The 23111-nt window shown below is 38.9% G+C and overlaps 1 protein-coding gene across 3 annotated transcripts in view; it reads right to left on the minus strand.

Moving 5' to 3' along the window:
* Positions 1-23111, minus strand: part of PPARGC1A (PPARG coactivator 1 alpha) — a gene marked incomplete at its 5' end in the record, with an annotated part of 309032 nt that overhangs the window by 97758 nt on the left and 188163 nt on the right. Inside the window, one exon of one of the 3 annotated variants that reach the window (XM_082603852.1) lies at positions 4284-4400. The exons of 1 other annotated variant lie outside the window; for it this stretch is intronic. In XM_082603852.1, the coding sequence (XP_082459978.1) occupies positions 4284-4331 (48 nt within the window). Of the gene's footprint in view, positions 1-2459; positions 2554-4283; positions 4401-23111 lie in introns of those variants that run through there. One more of the 3 variants, XM_082603853.1, reaches the window with a different exon arrangement.

Genomic DNA, 23111 nt, shown 5'->3' on the forward strand with positions numbered 1-23111 from the left:
TCCATTGAGATGAAGGACAAAAATCATATTTTTTATGATCTTTGTTATCTTTCACTATGTGTAACTTGAAAGTCTTCTGTGTTGGTGTGTGTGTCTGTGTATATGTGTATACCGTTGGGATCACCTGAAGTCTGAAAAGAAAAACCACTCTAGCACACCACAACTATGTTTTTGTTCATCATTTTATATTCCTAAACTATGCTCTAAGTGAATTCAAAAGAACAATTTTTTATTTGGAGTTTTAAAAATGGTTTCAATACACTGAGAGGCTTAAAATACCCTCTACTGTGACTGGGCTGCTTGTCACCTCCTAGCATAGAGTAAGTGGTCTGTTAACTCTCCTGCACTGTGGGTTTTTGAGGAAAGTGGGCCCGCTTCCTAAGGTGGGCTTCTAACCTCGAATTGGCAATCTGACTGCTGATTCATCACTACCAATTGTGAAGAACCCTGCAGAAACTTCCTTTTGAAGGGATCTGGTGATGCCAGAGCCATAAGGACTTTATCTGCAAGCTGAGGGGTCTCAATTGAAAGGTACACTCTCTGAGGTGGTACCCTCACGGCCCTCCCTTCCAAGGCCAGGGGAGATGCTGGGGAGTTCTTCCCATCCAGGCAGCAGTTGGGCATGAAGCTAAAGATACTGCTTGACATTTAAATTTTGAATAAAATAAGTTCTACGCAGATTTTTTTTCTCAAGCACCCCTGTCATCCCTGGCAGGCTACATTACATGGGTCATATGCAGCAGCATGGTCGTAAGCACCACACTGAGAAGTAGGTACTGGGTAATGGAGTCAGCAGTTGGTAAGGGGAGGCTGGGATAAGCCTGAAAATTCCTGCACTTCCTCCCTAAGACCACTGGGCCCCACTGAGATCCCAAACTGCAGGCACAAAGGTAATGCCAAGAAAGGGCAATCCCCTTCATCTCAACTTTTTCCTTATCATTTTATTGGTCTTTCTCTTTTATTATTGGAGTTAGCCCAAAGTTACAGATACGTATACTTGACTAGATTGATAAGTAAGCAGAGGCTGGGCTGAAGAGAAGATTTTGTTCTGGGACAGTGTTTGGATTTTGTTACAGGCACAACACTTCCCAGTCTCCACACTTGCCCACTGCTTGTCCTCCAAACACAAACACTCACACACCCCCACACACAGTTAACTCCTCCACAACATGACCAATTCAGAGACAAGGGGAGAACTTTTTCACTGGTGCAAAACCCACTAGGATTAGGGGAGAGTCCTTAAAATAAAAAGCATAAACAACAAAAATGACAACAAAAAGGAAAACTAAGTGAGACAACGTAGGATCTCTACGTCTGGCTTAAATTCCTTTTGTGGAGAGCATACTCTAGAACCCGTGTTTGGGAATGCTGATACCAACTGGTGGACAACTTCTTGCTGTCCCCCTCTTTAACAGCCCTCTTGAGGCATGACTTCTTCAAAACCCTTTAACCTTTCAGAAATATGTATTTTTCAGGAACTTTTGAAAACCATTAAAAAGATCAGATCAATTTTTTGTATTTTACTCTGCTGTGATTCACATATTTCTTTCCTCTCCTCTCTCTGTCTGCCTCTCTCATTTTTGCTTTTCTGTTATCATTGAAAAATGTGCATGTGCTCTTGCCAATGCTGACGTGCTAATAAAATCAGGGCTTCTGAACGTGGCATTATCCTGATAATCTAAAACACATTAGTGGTAGCAAGTGTTCCTGTTATTAATTTATATTTGGCCTTTGGATGATGCCAGACTTAACAGTCTGAGCCCTGTAACTGTCCTCATCTGACACTCTGATATTTACTGCTTCCCTATACATCTGTAACAGGTGTGCTTTATTGCAATTACAGAGACACATTCTACTGCCTCTTTGTAACTATGACAGCTATTTTGCAACCATAGCCTTAATTTTATAATAAGATTTAGGAGGATAAAGCAGTCACTAAACACAAAAGGCTAATTATTGTACGTTATTTCACCCCAACAGACTTTTCTCTTAGTTAAAGAGCAGACAATAAATTAGCTTAACTGCACTGATGATAATGAAACATTATAATTAAGTATAATTCTCCATTAACCTTTTGGAGGTTTTTGTGCCATTGATGGTAAATTTTAAAGAGAGAGAGAGCAGAAAGAGTGGACTTGGCCACATTAATTACATTAATGAAAAAAGAACCTTACTTCTTAAAAAAAATCAGGACAGGGGATAAGGGGCAGGGCAGGGGTCAGTAAAGAATATCAGTCTTAGTAGAGTGTATGTCATCGGAACTGTCTCTATCAATCTTGGTAAGCTTACTGGACATCACCTTCATTAAACTGTGAAACACGGGGCACTCTGAGTAGCTATAGTGATAGAGGCCTTTATTAACCAATGTACTGTCCCGTCATTATGTGCAAAAGGGCATAATACGTTTTAGGATGACAGCAAACATTAATGATTCAAAAAATGAAAGCGGCCTACGCTACCTGCTGCTCGTAATATTTGAGCCTGGCGGAGGTGATTCCCAGGGCTGCCACGATCAAGGCTGGGCTGCTAGCAGCCTGCTGCCTCCAGCGCAATAGAGAAGCGACCGGCCCGTCTCAGCTGACCGACAACTCAATCCACGGCTGGACAATTAGCCCGAGACCTCACCTCCTTAAGAACAAAATTAAAAAGCCACTGTCCTAAACGGTTCTGAGGCTTATTTGAAAATGACTGCAGGAATGCCAATGAAGAAAATAAATCTTCCCTATTTCCATATGATCTAGTTCTTCAATCAACTCCTAGCAGCATCAGGAAGAATACATGATGGAAAAATGAAACTGCAGCAGCTGAGACCCACAGTGCCAGCCAGACAACCGCCCGCAGGATACTCCAACTACTCGAAGACAATTAGGACTTTGAAGCCACTTAGAACCCTGACTCGTAAGAACTGCAGGACGTATGAATTATCCATAACTCTTCCACCTTACCAAGAAATCACAACAAGATAAGAACAGTTACAATCCGCAAATATGCATCTGCCAAGGCAAGAGAGGGCAAACGAAGCCAGCATTTGCAAGCCCAGCGAAGAGTTAAGAATCCAGGGCATGCCTCACTAGAGAGGAAAAATGCATTCGCAGACGGCCTTGGCCAAATTATTTTCACTTTAGATGTGTATCGCAGCACCACATGGACATCTTATTTAATCAAATCACGTGTAGCCCTTGATCCTCCCCTTACCCTACGTGCCCCCAGCTTCCCAGAGGAAGCTCTCCCAGCCCTTTGCCAGATTCATTGTTAGCTGCTCAGATCCTCCCTGCAATTCAATTCGGGTCCATCTCACCAGAGTCCACAGAAAGTTTTGCTTGTTTCCCAAGTTGGCCAAACTTCCCGAGAACATTCCATTGTGTTGAATGCGAACATGCCGCGGTCCTCCGTCCCCCCCGCTAGTCACTCTAGACTCCAGAGATTACGAGGAAACCGGCTCGCTTTTTTCCCCCCTGTATGAATTGTAGCCAGCAGAGTCTGTGGAATTGATGTATTGCCATCTATTTTTACACAAGCAGCGAGCAGCTCCACACACAGTCCTGCATAAACTCTATTCTCTCTCCGGCTTCAGGCAGCTCTCCGTGGTACAGAGAGATTTAACCATTGGCTTCCCTGCCACTGACGCTGATGGAAAACCTTGCACTGTAAGGCTTTTTTTTTTTTCCTTTGCTGGCCAAAGCTTTCAACCACATAGAGGAGTTTTAAAGGAATCAGCTTTGTTGTTTTGTGTTCTGTGGGAAAAGCAATCTAAAATAGCCCAGCAGGATTATTTAGGATTCTGTGAGTTCTCTGATGAACAGAGAGAGAAGAAGAAAAAAATCCAGACTAGAGTCAAAACTGACTAGATTTGAGCCCATCTATTTTAATATTTTTATCTTCATCTTATTTTAAATAGAAATGGCATTTTTCCAAGCAGGCCACTAAACACCACTGGAAAGACTTCAGCTTCTGATTCATATCAATATCTTAGGGCATAAATATTGCATATGAGTAGAAACAGAGCCAAAGGCACATGGAAAGAGTTTCTAACTGCAACAGATCCTGATGACAGCAGCTAAGCTTTGATTTGTTCACAGTATCTCAGAGCCACCTTAAAATAGCAAACTTATTGGAGTTAAGATAAGATTGAGATTCCCTTCCAAAGCTCCTGCCCCGGCTACTTTGCTGCCTCCTCTCCTCGCCCAAGCCCAAGCCCAAGCCCTTCCCCCTCTTACAGGAATAATTGCATTGCGAGGGAAGCTTCCGTCCTGGCTGCAGCGCTGAGCCCAGCCCCACCTCACCTCGATGTCACTCCATACAGAGTCCTGGTTGCACATGTCCCACGCCATCCAGCTCCTGAATGACGCCAGTCAAGCTGTTTCAACTCCAATCCACAGTGACACAGAGCACACACTCATGCAGGCAACCAGCCCCTTACTGAGAGTGAACTGAAGGCACCTGTCTTACTACAGTCCCCAGTCACATGACAAAGCTATTAAAAAGTAGGCTGGGCTGTCACTCACCCAGCCTCCCTTCTCCTGTGCTGCTAGCTGCTCAAACTCGTGACGTCACTCAAAGGCAGCCCTCTGCCTCAGTGAAGTAACGCTTAAAAAAAAAAAAAAAAAAAAAAAAAAACGGAAAGAAAGAAAGAAAGAAAGGAAACACTTGGACTTTTGGAGCATCATGCTGTGACTAAAGCCAGCTTTGAATGCCACCGACTCTAAATGGAGCCCTGGCCATATAATAACTAAAATCCCCTGCAATCTTTTTTTAATTTATTTTCCTTCCAAAACAAGCAAGTGGCAAAGCTCTCTGTTTCATGACAGAGTAACTACATTCTTAGCTAAAATGTGGACTCCCTCAGGACTCAGATTTGAAGACAACCAAGTGGACTTGGTTTGGGACTAACGCAAGATCTTCTTACATGATGGATTTTTATGAGACATTTTCTAATTGGGGGAAGTGTTTGAAAACAGAGAATGGGGCATGCTTTCTTTTTTTGTTTTTGCTTATTTAATCAACAAAACAGCCTGTATTTGTTAAGGTATAAACAAACTCCTCCACCCAGAAATCTGCTGTCCCTGTGTCAGTAGGGAATACCAGCTTCCGAGAAGTGTTACTGCAGTTTACTTTGCTCCATATAAGGAGAACAAGCAACAAAATACCACCCTTTCAGGGTCCTTCTAATTATTTCCATTTCTCTCATAGGCTCTCAGAAAACAAGTGTTAGTAAAGACAGTCGCTGCCGCTTTGCCCAGATCAGCTTAGTTTCCCGGCTACCTTTTTTTTTTTTTTTTCATACATGTAGCATTTCCTCTGCAACTGCCTTAGGGTGCCTTTTTGTATAAACACTGGATTCCAACCCTAGTACCCTGGGTTGTGCAGTTTGCCTTTGAGATCAAGAATGTCCATGGAGTGAGGGAAAAATACCGACATGCTATTAGCAGAAATATTCATTTCTTGAGCTTTTTCATTCTTTGAATTTTTCAGCTTCTAGCCTGAGACAATGAGGGCTAATGCAGGTTCAACTGTTTTATGATGACACTACATATTGAATCCATAACAAACTCAAGGTACTAGACAACGCCAGAAAACACTTCCCATAACACCACAGAGGTCGGATTTAACCCTTCCAAGTTCCAGAGTGATGTTCACGTGGACATATATTTGTGAATATACATGTTTTTATAAAATTTTAAACCCCATATATGTTAAAAATCAACTCAGTCTTTTACTTGATAATTACTCATCTGAAAAAAAAAATTCCCCAGGTATCTAAAAATGATTCTGAAGAACTATTCATTTAATCTCCTATTCTACTAAGTTTAATGTAATGAATTTGCTATTGTCCATTCCTTTATCAGGAAAAAAATGGTGATTTGCTCTAAATATAAAGTTGCTCAAATATTAAAGTGAAAGAAAAAACAAACCAAAAAACATCAGACTGTTTCTTCTTTCAGATCACATCTATTTTAAGAAATTTGTCTACTCTGAGATCTGCAACAAGTTGCTAGTATATTACTGAATAATGTGATGAAATTGACAGTTTGTCATTACTGGACATAAAACCGATGGCCAAAAGCTTTGACGTTTTAAATTAGCTGAATACACTTCACTGGCACATTTTCCCTCTTACAAATAGCGGAAAATTACCATAGTTTTAATTTTCCAAATCAAGAAAGAACAGGAAAATACAACCTCGGGAAGGCTTTTATACATGCAATTAGTGGCATTACTCTGCACTCCCCACAAAGAAACACTAATTTTCTTCACAATTATATTCTGATTTAATGTAAAACTACAGTAAATTATTAAAATGCAGGGCAAAGGTCATTGGCTCTGTGCTCAACACAGTCAACTGTGAAATAATATTGGTCACTTGACCAAGAAGAGTTGATGTTTATTCATTATTATCAGGTGACCCCTGTGTCGTGATATTCTCTGATACTTTTGTGTTCATTGAATGCTAGGCATCCATTATATTTATGTGAATATATATATAATATTTAATCCTATCTTTTAGAGTTGTTCTTTACACTGGAACATTCTGTATTATTGCTTTTGATATTTAACCTATTCATAATATGTTATAAGGGTTTTCTTGTTTGTCTTTTTGCCACCTAATTCCACGTTTTCTTAATCAAATCAGCACATTCACTGAAAGCAAAGGTGGTTTCATACATACAGACTTCTTTTTTTTCTTACCGTCACGAAGAGGGTTAGTTAGGAGTCAAAACATTGAAATGATTTATAAACTCCAGCATACTGCAATTTTTCCCTCAAATTTCTATTATTTTACACATAAAAATTTAAATAGATTCTTGGGGAAAATTAGAGTACCTTCCACTGTTGTTTTTTTGGTCTCAAAATTACAACTCTAATGAGAGGGATACTCTAGAGGTCTTATAACTCGGTTAATTAGCTCTTCAGATTAAAGTTTCTCTTCTGTCCAGTTTTTCTTTTCTCGGGAGAACATAAAGTGTTAGTTGCTCACCAACCTTGGTCTTTCCTGGTTTCCCAGGATGTTTCTATATTTGATTCCCCCTCGGCCTTGACTGTTTCTCTTCCTTTCTCCCTGCAGCCCTCTTTTCACCCCTTCATCAACTCTGCCTCCAAGATTTCCAAATGTTTGGTTTCAATCAACAAGGATCTATTGAAACCTTACTGTGTCTACAGCAATGTATTGCAAGGGCTGCTAAGAAGGCATATGTCATGAACACAAGGGAACTTACAATTTGGGGGGCTGACAGACCTTAAAAACACAGAATAATCTGATATGAAAAAAACAATGCTATTTTGCTCAATATCCGATTCCTGTCTTCCTTAAAATACACCCTTTCTAGGTACAAGGTTCTTTCACTAACCATTAAATTCACACCCAAATCAACCCCATTTTGTCTCAACAATAGAAGGAGGTATTTATTAACATCTGTTGAGTGCTCATAATGTTCCATATCTACACAGAGCCTGGATTCCACCCCAATAGAATTTCTCCCTTCAGTAGTTCTGTTATCGTTCCCCAAGACTCCAACATTGGTGGAGGCAAGAGTATCTATCCTTAAAGTCGATAACAAGAGAGAAATTAAACCTTCAAGAGAAGAGTTCAATTCTATGAAAAAAATTTGACAAAGTACATGACGTTTGAGTTTCCTTCCCCTCTCCTGCCCCAGATTACAAGGCTTTTGCTGCTCTGCCTATTTCAGACATCTGCCACTTATAAAAAATAAACACCATCAAACCCAAATACCCAAGTAGACAACAGCAGAGACAATTGGTTTTGATCTCATTATTGAACATAGGTGAGAACCCAGAAGTGAAGAGCTACTAGTATAAATATCTTTGCTCATTTGTTTTTCTAAGCTTACAATAAACTACATAAGAAGAAATTTAAGGCTAAAAGTTTTCAAGGAAGAAAAATGGGGAAGAAAATATATAGCAGAGCTTACAAGGGCTAGACACTGAGATTAGCATTTTAGATACCACACTTACAATCAATTTAGTTCTCAAAACTATCCAATAAAGATGATCTGTGTACCCATTTTATAACTGAGAAAAATAAGACAGAGCCAGGATTTAGATAACAGCTGAAAAGAGCATACAGATCTCTGAAAACCCTTCTAGGAAGAACTAAAGTTTCATAATAAGAATAATATTCATTCTCAAATCAAAAGCACAGCAAAGTCCCCCGAGGCAACTTTATAACCTAGAGACTGTCTACATAGCTGGAAACCAACATTCTTGGGAATGCTGCCTGCATAGAAAGGAAAGGGATCTGCCCAGAATGGCTAATATTTTTAAAGTTAATCATTGATAATGGGCATTCAATTGCTGGCTTTTAATTCCTAGAGGGGCTAACTGATCCTGAAACCCCACATCAGTCTGAGCATGTGCTCTGAGCCCCTGGGACATGTTTGAAGCTGCTGCTATGCAGGGCACAGAAGTTGGTAGCAGGGCAGGGTATAACAAAGGCCCCTAGCCTATAACCACCCTAAAATGAAGTCTTATTTTACACAAAATCACCATGGTGATGGCACTGTGAACTAAGCATATTTGGGAAACAGAGGAAAATCAGTAGTCGGCTTTAATGCCTCCTAGCATTTGTTTATTTATTTTATCTTCTAATAAACTAAACAACTTCAGCAACCTCTCTCTCATCTCCAGTGAAACCTTCTGCAGAGCAGCTCTATGCAACTGAGCCTGTATTTTAACGTGGATCTCAAAATCTGCTCTTGGCATTTTTCACATTAAAATAAAAAATAATGTGCAAATTAATCCAAATTGCAATCAATTGGACTAATCTAAACATAAGGCAAGAAGTATGCTTATTAGGCCCACAGATAAGAGATAATAAAAGGATGGTTAAAATCTGATTTTGTCTGATGCTTAACTCTGTTGTATTTGTGCATTTATAGACATTTTCATTTACCTTAATTATTTCAGGTTAATTCATTTATAATTTAGCGAGTTACTGACTATTTAAACAAGAAATGTTCAATAGGATTATTTAGCTTTTTTTTTTTTACTGAAACTGAAAATAAAGCACATCATATCTTTTTAAATTTGTTATTATTTAAAATCTTAAAGTCCTAACGAAACTCAATAACATAATTCACTTGGTAAGAGAGATATTTTATCCCCTAACTGAAGTTACTGAGGGCCAGAGAAACCTCAGGTAGAAACACAAATTATTAAATTGGAAAAAAACTGTTAGTCAAACAGTTCCCCCTGTTTGGTACTTATTTCTAGAGCTGGGGTCCTAATGAGCTTAACTTCTTTTGATTGTAGAGAAAAAATTGTATTTTCAACTATTGTTGAAATGGAAGAATTAAATAAGTGAAGTGTTTTTTTTTTTTCTTTTTCTTTTTTTCAATCCCACCAGGTAAGATTCAGAAGGGTTTTAGTTATTTTGCTTTTGTTTCTGTTGTGGATTTCTCCAGTGCTTTGGTATTTGAATTTTACTCTAGCAGAGTGAATATATATCCTAAAAATGTGGGGATGTAGAATGGAAATAAATTCTCATCTTAGGAAGCAATTAGCTTAAGGTCTAGCTAAATTTTGTGATACCTTATATAAAATCTTATTTTTTTGCTAGCCCAAGTAAACACAGGATTTTTGAGGGAATATTCTTAATCAAGAAGACCCCTTCTAAGACTGACCTCCACATTTAGCAGCTCAGTGAAAAACAGATGTCAAATACTACTGGTCAGATTATAAATGAGTACAAATTTTTCTAGAGGACAAGCAGGCAGTATGTGTCAAAAATGTTAAAAATGGGCATCCCCATAGATCCAGAAATTCTACTTCTAGAAGTTCATCTTAAGGAAATAACAGGGGGATATGTGCAAAGATTTTTAGTGTGAAGATAGTCAATGCTACATAATTTACACTATTGAAAACTTGAAAGCAGTGTAAATGTCCAACAGTAATGGCCTAGCAAAATAAATAATGGAACACTATATATATATATAAACTCATATATATTCATACACATATATTCATTATATATATATATTCAATGCTATCATTAAAAACTGTTGTGAAATACATTAATGGCATAATGAGAAAATGTTCAAAATATATTAAGGTTTAAAACTATGTTTGAAAAAACTATAATCACAACAAATTTACATATAAATATACACTCAGAAAGACAGAAGAACTAAGAGGATAAGGAGAAAATATAACAAGGTGTTAATAGTGGCCAATAACATAAGTTCTATTAAATTTGTGTGTGGGGGGGTATATGTACCTTTCTGTAGTTTTTTAATTTTCTATGCTAAATATGTATAACTTTTATATTCAGAAGAAGAATAAAAACTATTCATTTTGAAAAGAAACATAGAGATTCAGACTTATAACTGTGCCTTCTTAATATACAGGGAATGTAGCAAATAGAAATAGCCCCTGACATCCAATATAAGCCTCCATATTCATCATATATTTAAAAGAAAGCCATTTCTGTCTATCAAATCGAGTCTAACAGCCACTCCACTCAGGACGCAAAGCTGAGAGAAGTTACTACCTGGCACCCTGAGAAACCTCTGAGACCTGAATTATAGGGATAGGAAAGCTATCCACTATTAGCTTGCCTCAGAGGTGGGCCCAGACCACTGACACCCAGATGCCACAGCCATCTTCACTTTGTTTCTCAAGTTGAAATTTCATCAATTAAGTGAGACAAACATTCCATTCTAAAGTACGATTATCCTTGGTAGGGTTAAGGGGATTTCAGTTATTTATACAAAAGCATCTATTTGTTAATCATATTTTTTATTCTCTTCTAGCATCTAATGGAGCTCAGAAGCACATACCAAGAAAAAAAATAGTAAATGCTTTAAGAATGTTATGACTAAAGTATTAAGAAAATTTCTCAAGAAGGGATTGTTACTGACTAGGGAATAGGAAGGGGCAGTTCTAGAAAGAAGAAGGGAAGAGGTGCTGGAGATGTGGCTTCTACTGGAGACCATGGAAATTGACTGGATGGGGAAAATGCAGTCCACGTTTCAAACCAATGACTTGCAAGTGAACTTCTGGACCACAATCTGTTCCAAAACGGGGAGCCACCTGTATAAATGCTATCATGTTGCAGCCTTGTTCTTGGACAAGAAGCTCATACTGGGTTCTCCAAATGTCACATGAGACCTTCACCCATCTCCTTTCCCCTGGAAGGCTATCTCCACAGGAATGGAAGCTGTATTATGAGCCTCTTTGACTTAGCATCCTTGCAGTTTCATGGGTCTTTCCTGCAAATCACTCTTCCTACACTTGGGTGATCATTATTTTGACCATTAAGAATTCTCATGAGAAGATGGTTGACAGGGCTGGAACCAAGGCCAAGTTCATGAGATATCAAGTGATTACATGAGGCTCAAGTCTTCCTGATAAGTGGAGTGACTTTGTAGATCTTGATTTAGCCCAAAAGAGAAGGACAAGGATGGTAGGAAGGACATGGGTCCTGCAATTCAACTTTGGGAGGTTCACTTAATGATTCTGAGCCTCAGTTTCCTTATCTGTCAACAGAGGTGGCCGGATTCAATTATATCTAAGATCCCTGTCAACTCTCAAACGCAATGCTGGATCTGCCTTGACAGACACAGGCAACCTGGGAAGACTTCTCTGCACGGGGTGAATCCAAATGTTTCATTGTACAAAGGCACTAGAAATCAGGGAGGGTGTGCAGGAAAGGTATCCAGTGCTCAACTTTGCTGAAAAACCACAGCTTCATCACTTTCATAGCAATATGGATATTTAACTTCCTAACCATTCCAGAAAAAGAATAGATGAGAACTGGTGAAACATAATACTTTCATGAATATTGGCTGTAAGAAGACCAGCTTCTACAGACCTGGATTTCTTACAAAGCCCAGGTCATTGCCCCAGAGAAACAGCAAGCTTTCATCTTGTTTATCATTAATTCTATTAAATGGTACAAGTCACGTAGAAGATCAAGCCCCTGCTTGCATAGTAAGGATGAAAAACACACAGCTGATATGATAGTGACTATTCACTTCTGCCTGCATATAGATGCAATTTCACATACTAACATGTGATTTGGTTTTACAACAGGTAAGAAATGATGTTACCCAGAGAGAGAAGATAGAAAAGAGGATGGATCTGAAATTCAGGGTTTTGTAAATAGGAATAAGGTCTAGGGAAATACGAGCTTAGAGTAACACTTTTGCCTCCTAATACCAGAGCACTCCCCCCGTTAAATAAACAGCTCAGGGTACTGGGTAAAAGGAGACCTTACCTTTTTTTTTTTTTTTGTAATTTGAGAAAGATCATCTGAGATATTACTTTAGGGTGTGGAGGCAGAAAAGAAGGACAAATGCCTAACATAGGTTATCCTGGTATTATTAGCAAATATATTAAACCAATGCTGTATCACAAGATATATAGTTGATGCATCACTGGGAGTTATCTAGTTTTCCTGTTTAGCTGTGTTCTTTGTATATATGACCCTATTTATCAGGAGGAAGATCTGTGCTTCCGAGCCAAATAATATTACCAACTTAGAGACCTTCCTTTAGTGCTGAATGAATAGCCCAGCTGCAGCCACACTAGATTCCTTAATAAGACATTTGGAGAGGGAGCCCTGGTAACAATGGAGTAAGCAAAGTAAGACCAGGTGAATGATAAACCTCAGTAAGGACAAAGCTTTGACAGACCACCAGCTCAAACCGTGCTGGACACTCCAGCAGTATACTCTAGCAGGACAGATTTAACTTCCTGTTTTCTTGCACCCAGAAAAAAGAAACAACAAGAAGACTAACATAAGAAAGCTTGATTTCTGGGCCTGTGAAACAGTCTCCAAAAGGCAGTTTACAAGTTTCCCTTTTCAACAGTCCAAAAGCTTGATTATTCTTTAAAGAGCCCAGGTTGTACTTTGCCCCAAGCAGATGATCAGAAAGGATTCTTTTCCTACCTCTTTTCAAAACAAAAATCTCTGACAACTCCTGAGGTGTAACTTCCTACCATCCATCTTAGTACATCCATTTCCATGTAGGGTACCTAAAAATAGGCCACACCTAACCTTTTGCACAGCCATACAAAGCTACTTAGTGGGAACTCCAACTATTCAATCTCCTGTGGGTATTTTCAGACTGTGCCCTCTTTGTCTTCCCTATTGTATTACCCTATGTTGAATATTGCATAAAAACACAGAACAAGAGAGGTTTGCTGGGAGGTACCTTACACTGCAACCGTTAAGGCTCCATACTTGAGCTTTGTGATTTTGTTTTAGACTGAATCACATGAAACTGTGGTTAATAATGTTCTTAAAAAGCAATTTAAATAATAATTAATGTTCAATAAACTTATTAATTCCACTGACAATATTATGGTTGTTGAGGTTCTTACACTTCAGAAGTATAGCCAAGGGCTTCCCTGGTGGCGTAGTGGTTGAGAGTCCGCATGCCGATGCAGGCGACACGGGTTCGTGCCCTGGTCTGGGAAGATCCCACATGCCGTGGAGCGGTATACCCGTGAGCCATGGCCGCTGAGCCTGTGCGTCTGGAGCCTGTGCTCCACAACGGGAGAGGCCACAACAGTGAGAGGCCCGCGTGCCACAAAAAAAAAAAAAGAAAAAAGAAAAAAGTATAGCCAAGTATATCAATGAGAATGAATAAACTTCTAGTACACATCAAACTGTACATAATTTCCACAAACATAATGTGAAGCAAAAGAAGCCAGACACACCAAAAAAGTACATACCTACTTACGCTAGTCATTATACAAATAAGTACAGAAACAGATATACCTAATTTATGCAGCCAGAAGTCAGGATAGAGGTTGCCTTTGGTGGTGGTTGGAGGCTGGAAGGGGCTCCAGAAAGCTAGTTATGGTTTATTTCTTGTTGGCGGTGCTAGTTCCATGGGTCTGTTCAGTTAGTAAAAGTTCATGGAATTGAACCCTTATGCTATATGCACTTTTTGATATTCATATTATATGTCAATAAAAAGTCTAAAAAGCATAGAGAAGAAAGAAAAAGAAGTCTTTCTATACTCCCAAGTTTTAAAGTTTGCTACCTTTCTGTTAAAAAAAAAATTCTGAATGTTCAATTTATCTCAAAAATCCAGTAAATCACATAGACAACAAGAGCGGAGTAGGAATCAAGGGACCCGACGTGTAGGTTTGTTTGCTGACCTTGGACACAGCCCTTTCACCTTTCTAGATCTATCTTCTATCAAAAGATGGGATAGGATTAGGTATCTCTGAATGTATTTCCTAAATGAATGAAGTGAAGGAAACTTCCAACTCTATACCTTTAGTATTTTGCCCTTGGTTTAAAATTTGTTATTGAAGGGGGTCATTGACTTGGTGTGAAAACAATGGTCCCCTTCTGTGAGAACATAAGCTTTGGGATTAGTCAGCGCAGATGTGTCACTGGGTATCTACCTGTGTGAGCCCAAGCAAGTTACCTCTACTATCAGACCTCACATTCTTAGCTGTGAAAATGGCAACATAAATACCTACTTTACATGATTGGTGTTAGGGTTAAATGAGATGTATACAAGCCCAGTGCTTAGCATATAATAGCTACACAGTAATGATACCTGTCATTCACATACCAATACTTAAAACTCATTGAACATCAAACATCAGCAGAATAAATACATAGGTTTGCTTTTTGCTTGGCTTCCCCATCTAAAAAAAGTCCTAAAAGCAAAGCAGAGTAGACTTTCTTTTGAAGTCTTACATTAAGCCAACTTTCTATGAATGTACACACAGAATCATCACCTAAGCTGTGGGGATGCCAAGTGCCTGTACCTGAGGAAGGGAAAAGCAGCCTCAGACCAGCCTTGACCTGGCTCTACCTCTAAAGAGACCAGAAGGAGTAAGTGCAGAGAACAGTTTTTGTTTCCATGTTGCTGTCCACAAAAGCGATCTGAGCCAAAAGTTTTTCAAGAGTTTCTCTGTTAAGAAACAAGACATCCATATGGTGCCTGAAAACTGACAAGACACCATGAGTTTGCAAATTCGAGAAGATCCGCCAAGTAGAAAATCGTGTTTTAAAATGATGATATCTATGGGGTAAAAGTGGAAAACAAAGCTGCAGGAGCAAAACAATCCAATATAAAGTCAATTTTTCCACCAGTGGCCCATTAACTAAATTGTCTTAGCATTCACACTTTTCTCGAATTTGTGATCAATTATACAATTACTTTTTTTTTTTTTTTTTTTTTTTGTGGTACACGGGCCTCTCACTGTTGTGGCCTCTCCCGTTGCGGAGCACAGGCTCCGGATGCACAGGCTCAGCGGCCATGGCTCACGGGCCTAGCCGCTCCGCAGCATCTGGGATCTTCCCAGGCCGGGGCACAAACCCGTGTCCCCTGCATCAGCAGGCGGACTCTCAACCACTGCGCCACCAGGGAAGCCCCTATACAATTACTTTTTAAATTGATAAAGTGACATAAAGGGTATGTTATACTTTGTTTTAGATAGTTGAGGTGTTTTTTTTTTCAAGTAATTTTTCTGTATAAGGATATCCATATACATTAAAAAACTGTGTTGGCATATACATTTAAAAAGTTGGTATGTACAGTAAAGTATATATATTGGCATATACATTAAAAAACTGTGTTGTCCAATGCAGCATCCACTACCCACCTATGGCTACTGAGCACTTGAAATGTGTCTAGTCAAACTTGAGATGTGCTGTTAATGCAAAATATACAGAGGATTTCAAAGTCTTAAGTGTGAAGAATTGAATGGAAGATATTAATAATTTATAGTGATGACATGTTGATATAATATTTTGGACATATTGGGAAAAATAAAAGATTTTATTAAAATTAAACTTACCTTTTCTAAATGTGGTTACTAGAAAATTCCAAATTATATATGTGATGTACATAATGTTCCTATTTGACAGTGGTGGCCAGAAGTTTTGCACTCACTCTCAAGTAAGTGATATCATACATGCAAATAAAATGAATGAACACAGAATCAGGGAATTTCAGAAGAAAAGAGGTATTAGAGCAGGGCCCCAGCAGTACACAACTCTAGGGGCATCACTCCCATCCCCATCAGTGAACAGTGACCCTTGGACCTTTACCGTATTCTCGCACAGCCCTGTATTAAATGTTGTATAATCCACCTCCTTACATAATCAGGAAGTCCTTCTAGAATATCCCTGAGGCAACCCCGTATTATCTTTTCAACACCTTCCACACCTTTTCAAAACATATACGTAATAACGCGATGGAAATTTGTAAAGTGAGGTCTAACCGGTACTCCAGATTGGGGGCGGGGGGTGTGGATAGAAAAATAGAGCTGATCATATTATAGAACTCGAACAGGCTGCAGGAGAAGGCCAGAGCAGCACAAAGTATGCAAGGTCTGAGGGATGAGTATGCAAGGTTCTCAAGAAGACTGTTCTCTTCCTGGGGACTAGAGGCATTTTTCAGAGGGTAACATTCACTTGAATTACAAATGCACCCGCATCTCTCTTCCAAGGGAGAAAAGCCCGTTGTTGCATCTCTAATGTAGCTTTAGTTTTTGGTGCCAAAAATGATTCAGTAAACACAGTTATGTTATGGTATACTATTCTTATTCGGCACTCAAATTAATCTCAAGGCAGTGCTGGCATGAATTCAATTTGATGCCTGTACTTAGGATTTCACATAGGTGCCTTCATCCAATTCTTCTTCGCAACTAATAAAATCTTAATTCATGGTAATATATTTATTTCTAGTTCAGTTCATATTAAGGAGTGCAGTACTTTACAGAAAACTAATTAATATCAATCATATATTATAACATTTTTAATGGTTCAGAGGAAAATCTTACACTAGGGGAAAGATTAGATGAACCGGGGGTCTTAGCCCATCCTATTACTTTATTCTAGAATTTGAGAAAAAGGTACCAAGCATCACTTAAAATATCAATTTAATTGAAGGTGTGCATCATGGGAAGTCTGGGAATTAAGAAACCTCGTTCTTATCCCTAATAGGACATTGATTTGATGTGGACCAAGAATGTAATTTACACTCTCAGAAACTCTGTTTCCCACCTAGTTTGTGTAACAACCATATAATTTGCAAGTTGGTAAAGATAGTCAAATTCAGATGTGTGACACTATTAAAATAATGAACTTCACTAATAGCATGCCTTCTGCAATTGTTGGTAACAATTCTATTTTTATGTAATGTTTGAGTAATGTTAATAGCACCATATTTGCTGGGAATGGACATATAGTCATCAGGATAGTACAAGCGTGAGTCCTTGACTATGACAGAAATGGTGCCCCCTAGAGCTGTGCAATACAGTGGCCCTCCATTGCCTTAAGGAACTATGTTTAAAAGGCCTAATTATCCCCTAGGTACAAAGGACTGGAGCAGTGGTTATACAACTGTTGAACATCTTAAAAAATAATAATAATAATTCAATAGATGCCTTGAAATTGTACGGTCATACTACCCAGCCTTTCCAAATCAGGCATTAGGCATTCATTCATTCTATAACAATTTCCCCACACTGACATGCTATAAGCAAAAACTAAAGTTAAATAAATAAATAAAAATTAAAAGACAGGCACATCCTATTCTTTTTTTTTTTTTTTGCCTCTTTAACAATCTACACATAAAACCTCCAAATCCGAGATAGATAGATAGATATAGATAGACAGATATCTATATATGTATTTTTTAAATCCTGATAAGTAGAAAGAAAACAAAAGCCAAGACACCACAAGGAATCTGGGGGCAGAGATCATGCCTCTCGATACTCACTTTCAGAACCAAGTCCATAAATGATAACCCCCAAGATGCGTGTCATTCATTTTACTGCAGTGTAAATACTTGCATGGCAAGTTGAGGGAACACTCACGACGGGGGCTCACACACGCTACTTTTTAATTCACAAGGGCATGGTGACGTAGGAGGGCACCTCAGAGTCACTGCTCAATGAACTCCACAATAGGGCACAAATCTGAAATCCAATCTTAGCCTGATATGGACGTAAGAGCAAATATATACAGTATCATGTGCTTTCCAACAGCCCTGTGTCTCGAGGGAGCTCTCTGACATCAGCAGTTGAGACAGGTGGTTCCCTTTCCAACTGTGGAAAATAAAACCCCATTGCAGAGGCACTAAGTAAATATAGCTGTACTGTAATTTTTCTTTGGTGCACTCTCCCTGTGATTTCTGTCCTGTGATGATACTTTATCGAAGGAACCCATCCAGGGCATCCTTCCATGCTAAACACTGATTAAACATTGGCAAACGGGCTGAAATTGGCATTCAAGACACTGGTAGAGGATTCTGTTTTGCTGCTCTGGTTGGAGAGTTCTCCTCCTCTCGTTGTCAAGTGGCTGCCTAAACCTCTGCTGGAATATGTCCCTGTTACTAATACAGCCCAACAAAATGACAGACAAGAGTCAGACCATCTGAAAATCACATGCACAGAGCAGGTTAATACCAATTACACCCAGTTCAAGTCTGAGAACTCAAATCAGCTGAGATGTACTAAGCCCTTTGTGACCACAACTATTTGCTTTTGCATTTAAGAATTATTAGCAGAAGGGCACCCTGTAACTTGTGTATAAAATTACTTAATTCAATTTCTGTTTCCCTTTCTGAACATAGATACTTTTACACTCTGACAGCCTCTGGCTCTTGAAGCATTCTCCTTTTTGTTGTATCTCCTTAGAAACACAAATCTTGTTCCCTGGCAGCGGCGGCTCTAAGTGCTGTACCACATGCCCAAACTAGTTCTCCCTCGCAGCTTTAATTCACAGTAAGTGGCATGAAAGGAGGTCAACCCTTCTCGAAAAACACTCAGAGTTCTTTTCGACTTCAGAATCTATTTTGGAAAGCCACACTCCCTGGTACGTAAAGAGCAGCTTCCCATTTTGAAATTCTGGCTGTAACTACTGACAACTTGACGGAATGGCCTCAAAGGGGCAAAAGCAGGGTGACAATCACAGTTTCAACTCTTGATCATCATTCTCTCAGGAAACTCCATGAGATAAGAAAGTCAGTAAATTGCCATCCCGTCTTTGCCCCCAAATAACCCTTTTATTTGAAAACTTCTTATGGCGTGCATACATGTCTTAGCTTTGCTTTCCTGAGGTGTTTATTGAATGCTTAACTCAATAATGCCATCTTAATCCCAAAAGTTTCCATGGTAACCTACCACTGTAATAAACAAGTCTGAAGGATGGGAAATGAAGCACGGGGCTCCTTTCTCCCCCTCTCCTTCTTCAGCTTTCAAAGAACAGACTCTTTTCTACTTCTAGAGAACGTTCTACTTCTAACATTCATAGTCCATACCTCTTTGAGCTAGAGTCAAAATAGTAGCAATAAAAAAAAAATGATGGCCAACATTTGGTGAATATTTGCTATTATGCCAAGCACTGTGCTGAGAAGCTTTGTGGATTATCTCACTTAGTTCTTGCACCAACAGGAGAAGCAAGTACTATTATTATGTCAGTTCTAGGAATTGAATCTTAAAGTTTAAGTAACTTTTCTAAAGACAAAAAGCTGGTATGTAGGAGACCTGGGACCTGAAGTCAGTCTTGTCTGACTCCAGACATTCTGCAGACTGTGCAGAAAAATGGCATTTTTGCTTGTGCCCCAAAGTCACGTAACTTAGACATCTAGGAATCTCCCCACGAATCAGAAGGGAACCATAGCTTCCCATTCAGAATGAAAGTAAAAACACCACACACATCTAGCTAAAACTGCCAGGGAAATTAAGAAAAGGCAGAACTCAAACAGGATCACAGCCAACACATGGCACCCTGCTCTGGTCAAAAGTAGGCATACCACAGGTCTCTTTGAATGTGATTTGGCAAATCATTTAAAAGAACGTCCCTTTCTCTGTGGATCAACCTCTAAAGTTAACTTGAGGTATCTGATTCAGATCACTGACAGCACCCCTAGAGAAAAAGGGGCCCTTATTATAATGCCACGCTTCTCCCTAAATGAAATTTAGACTCCTTTTGAAGATGGCAATTGCAAACGAAAGTCAGATTAGAACACATCTTAAGACCACATGGCAAACCATATTACAAAAATGTTTTCCATGACACATATCTGTTCCTATACAAATCTATCCCATGAAGTACAAACAATATGCTTATCTCACTCTAGAACAGAACTCAGTAAATACACCTTAAGCTTGACTCTTAATACCAATAATTGAATGAACTTACAATTTTATAGCCTTTGCTTGGAAGTGCAGCCAAATACAGAAGGTAGCATGAGTCAGGGCCATTCAAAACTCATCAGGGTACTAGTCTTCAGAAACGGGAGCTAAAAAATATGGTTTTCTAATCTCCTCTGATTTATGAAAAATAAACAAAACAAAATCCATTGAATGCATTTACCCCCAAAAAATGTAAGCTTGCAGAACTTTGCAGCTCTGGTCTTAAAACAATTATGACTAAGATCCAAAGTACCTGGGTCACCTGGTGGACTAGAGGGCCATCATTCAATGGGGCAGGTTCCCAAGTAAATAGCCCAGAATTCAAAGCCAGAATGAGATTGTGTCCTCTGATACGCTCACACCTCTTGGAGCCTAGAAGAACAGAGGCAAACAGGGATGGCCTATGGCCATTTGGGGAGGTAGGCATGTGTTATTAATTCTGAAATCCCCATGGCCACCGTCACCACCATGCCTAAAATAAAATCAAAACCACACTGATTATAACTGAGTAGGAATGAAAGTTGCATGTTTTGGTTTTGTAATATTTTGAGGTCTGGTCTGAATGTAATGATTTAAAAAGGAGAAATTCACTTTCTAAAAGAGCATTAAGCCAAGTTCACATTCGTGATCCCTTTCTAGGCATGCAAGTTATGCTGCTAAGAACAAACACTTTGAAGCAAAATCTAATTCCGATGGACGCAGAATACATTGGCTGTGAAGGCTGTGCCTTCAGCAAGGAGCACCAGACACAAACATGAGTAGGAAGCCACTTCAGAACATTTCATCTCAATCCCAAGAGCCGAACTACTTATTTTCTCTGTGCCTTCATTTTCCCATCTAGAAAATGGACATAATGCCTACCTCCCAGGCTCATCACAGGGATTCAACAGGGATGTAAGTAAGGGGTGTACAAAATGAATGCCTCACCTACAGTGGGAGCTACACAAATGCCCACTTCTCTCACTTTTCAGATTTCTCAGATCCAACTATTTCTCTGTCCTCTCACTCCTTCTTCTCCCTCCTTTCCTAAAGCATTTTAAAGTAAATTATATGCAATAAAGTTTTTGTACCTTTTCGTCCCCGGAGTAGAGATTGAGATTTATGAATACACAAAGGTGTATAAGGACCAGGACTCATGCTTCCTTCTCTGGGGTGCCTTGCCCACTTACTGAAGGGAGAGAAGAAATGACAACTCTGCTTGGAGGATAAAGTAAGTCCCAACTCAATGTATAAAAGAGAGGCATTTTTAAAGATCAAAGATTCGTGTGAAAGAAAAATCTTGAAAACTTTTAAATGGAAAAAAATTTGATATTTGGATTTATCACCGATGCTTTAGTCATTGCCAGTTTGGGTAAATGTATGAGGAAAGAGATAGTACAAATTGCTACCAAATGTCACTTGCTTCAAAAGAACGAGTGACAGACAATGTCTACACTTTCCAACTCCAAGCATCTCTTTTGTTATTTATAGGCAAAATTATTAAGGACTAAATATGAAAAATCAAAATTTTGAAAATATGAAAAATCAAAATTTTGAAACTTCACCTTCACAGAAATAGGTGAAGTGCGAAAAATAAAAACAAGCAAACAAACAAACAAAAACAAGGAAAACTTGAAAGTTGGATTACTCATATGCACCAAAGCTCTCTCTGAATATCTGCATCATAAAGCTACTGTAGAAATGCCCAGAGGTTAAAATAAGTAAAATAAATTAAACTGGTGATATAGGAGAGAAGAAATGTAGTCTCAGAATCTATATATTGTTTTTCTAAATATTATCAGTAACCATCACCACTTGAAAGGGGAAGAGGGAAGTGGAAAGAAAACACCTTACTGCTTGGAAAATTATCCACAAAGAATTCCTCTTTGTGATTCATGTCCACAGTCGTTATTTATAGTCTCAGACAGTAACTTGAGACTTGTCAAAGGGTGTGAGATGGACTTCCTTCTCCTCCACAGGAACTCTGCCTACTAAATACTAACTGTTCACAGTCTTCCCACCTTGTAAAGGTAGATAAAGTTGATCCTAAAGGCTACAGTTAAAACTGAAAGTCCTTGCTCAGAGACTTGGGGTCAAAGGACAACGTCAGTGTCATGATGCCGAGGCAAAGAGGAAGACACACATCACGAATCTCTCTACACCTAGCCACCTGTCTGGGAAAATACATATCTGCAAACATGTAGAATGCAAGATTAAAGGGGAAACAGCCAGCTGTTATAAGTCAACAAATCAGTAAGTATCCACTACTATCCAAAAGATGGTCCAGCAACATGCCAGGTACTTAACTTCTATAAAACTGTATAACTCTCTGCCCTGAAACTGCTTATAGTCTAAGAGTGAGTGGAAGGTCAGAATCACAATCAATTAATACACTCACATGTGAACAGAACAATAGCAAGTGTGTTGAGGGAGAAGAGACGGGGATCAGTTAGGGGCTTGAAAATATATCTATTTCACATTATAAACAGCCAGGCCCTGTGAAGACTTTAGAGGCTCCTGCCCCACATGTAATTCAAAATAAAAAGTAGACTCATTACTAAATTACATATGTATAGAGAAGCCCAATAGGGTTCTAACCTTTGTCACAATAGCTGTTTCCAATGATCACTTTTTTAACCATTTTTTAAAATTGAAGTATAATTAATTTACAATGTTGTGTTAGTTTCAGGTGTACAGCAAAGTGATTTCAGATTCTTTTCCATTATAGGTTATTACAAGATATCAAATATAGTTCCCTGTGCTGTACAGTAGGTCTTTGTTGTTTGTCTGTTTTATATATAGTAGTGTGTACCTGTTAAACCCAAACTCCTAATTTATCTCCCCCCTTCCACCTCCAACCTCCACTATCCCCTTTGGTAACTATAAGTTTGTTTTCTGTGTCTGTGAGTCTATTTCTATTTTGTAAATAAGTTCATTTATATCATTTCTTTAGATTCCACGTATAAGTGATATCATACAATATTTGTCTTTCTCTGTCT

The sequence above is a fragment of the Mesoplodon mirus genome (assembly GCF_964341445.2).
Source record: "Mesoplodon mirus genome assembly, chromosome: 2".
In the NCBI taxonomy this organism is placed as follows: Eukaryota; Metazoa; Chordata; class Mammalia; order Artiodactyla; family Ziphiidae; genus Mesoplodon; species Mesoplodon mirus.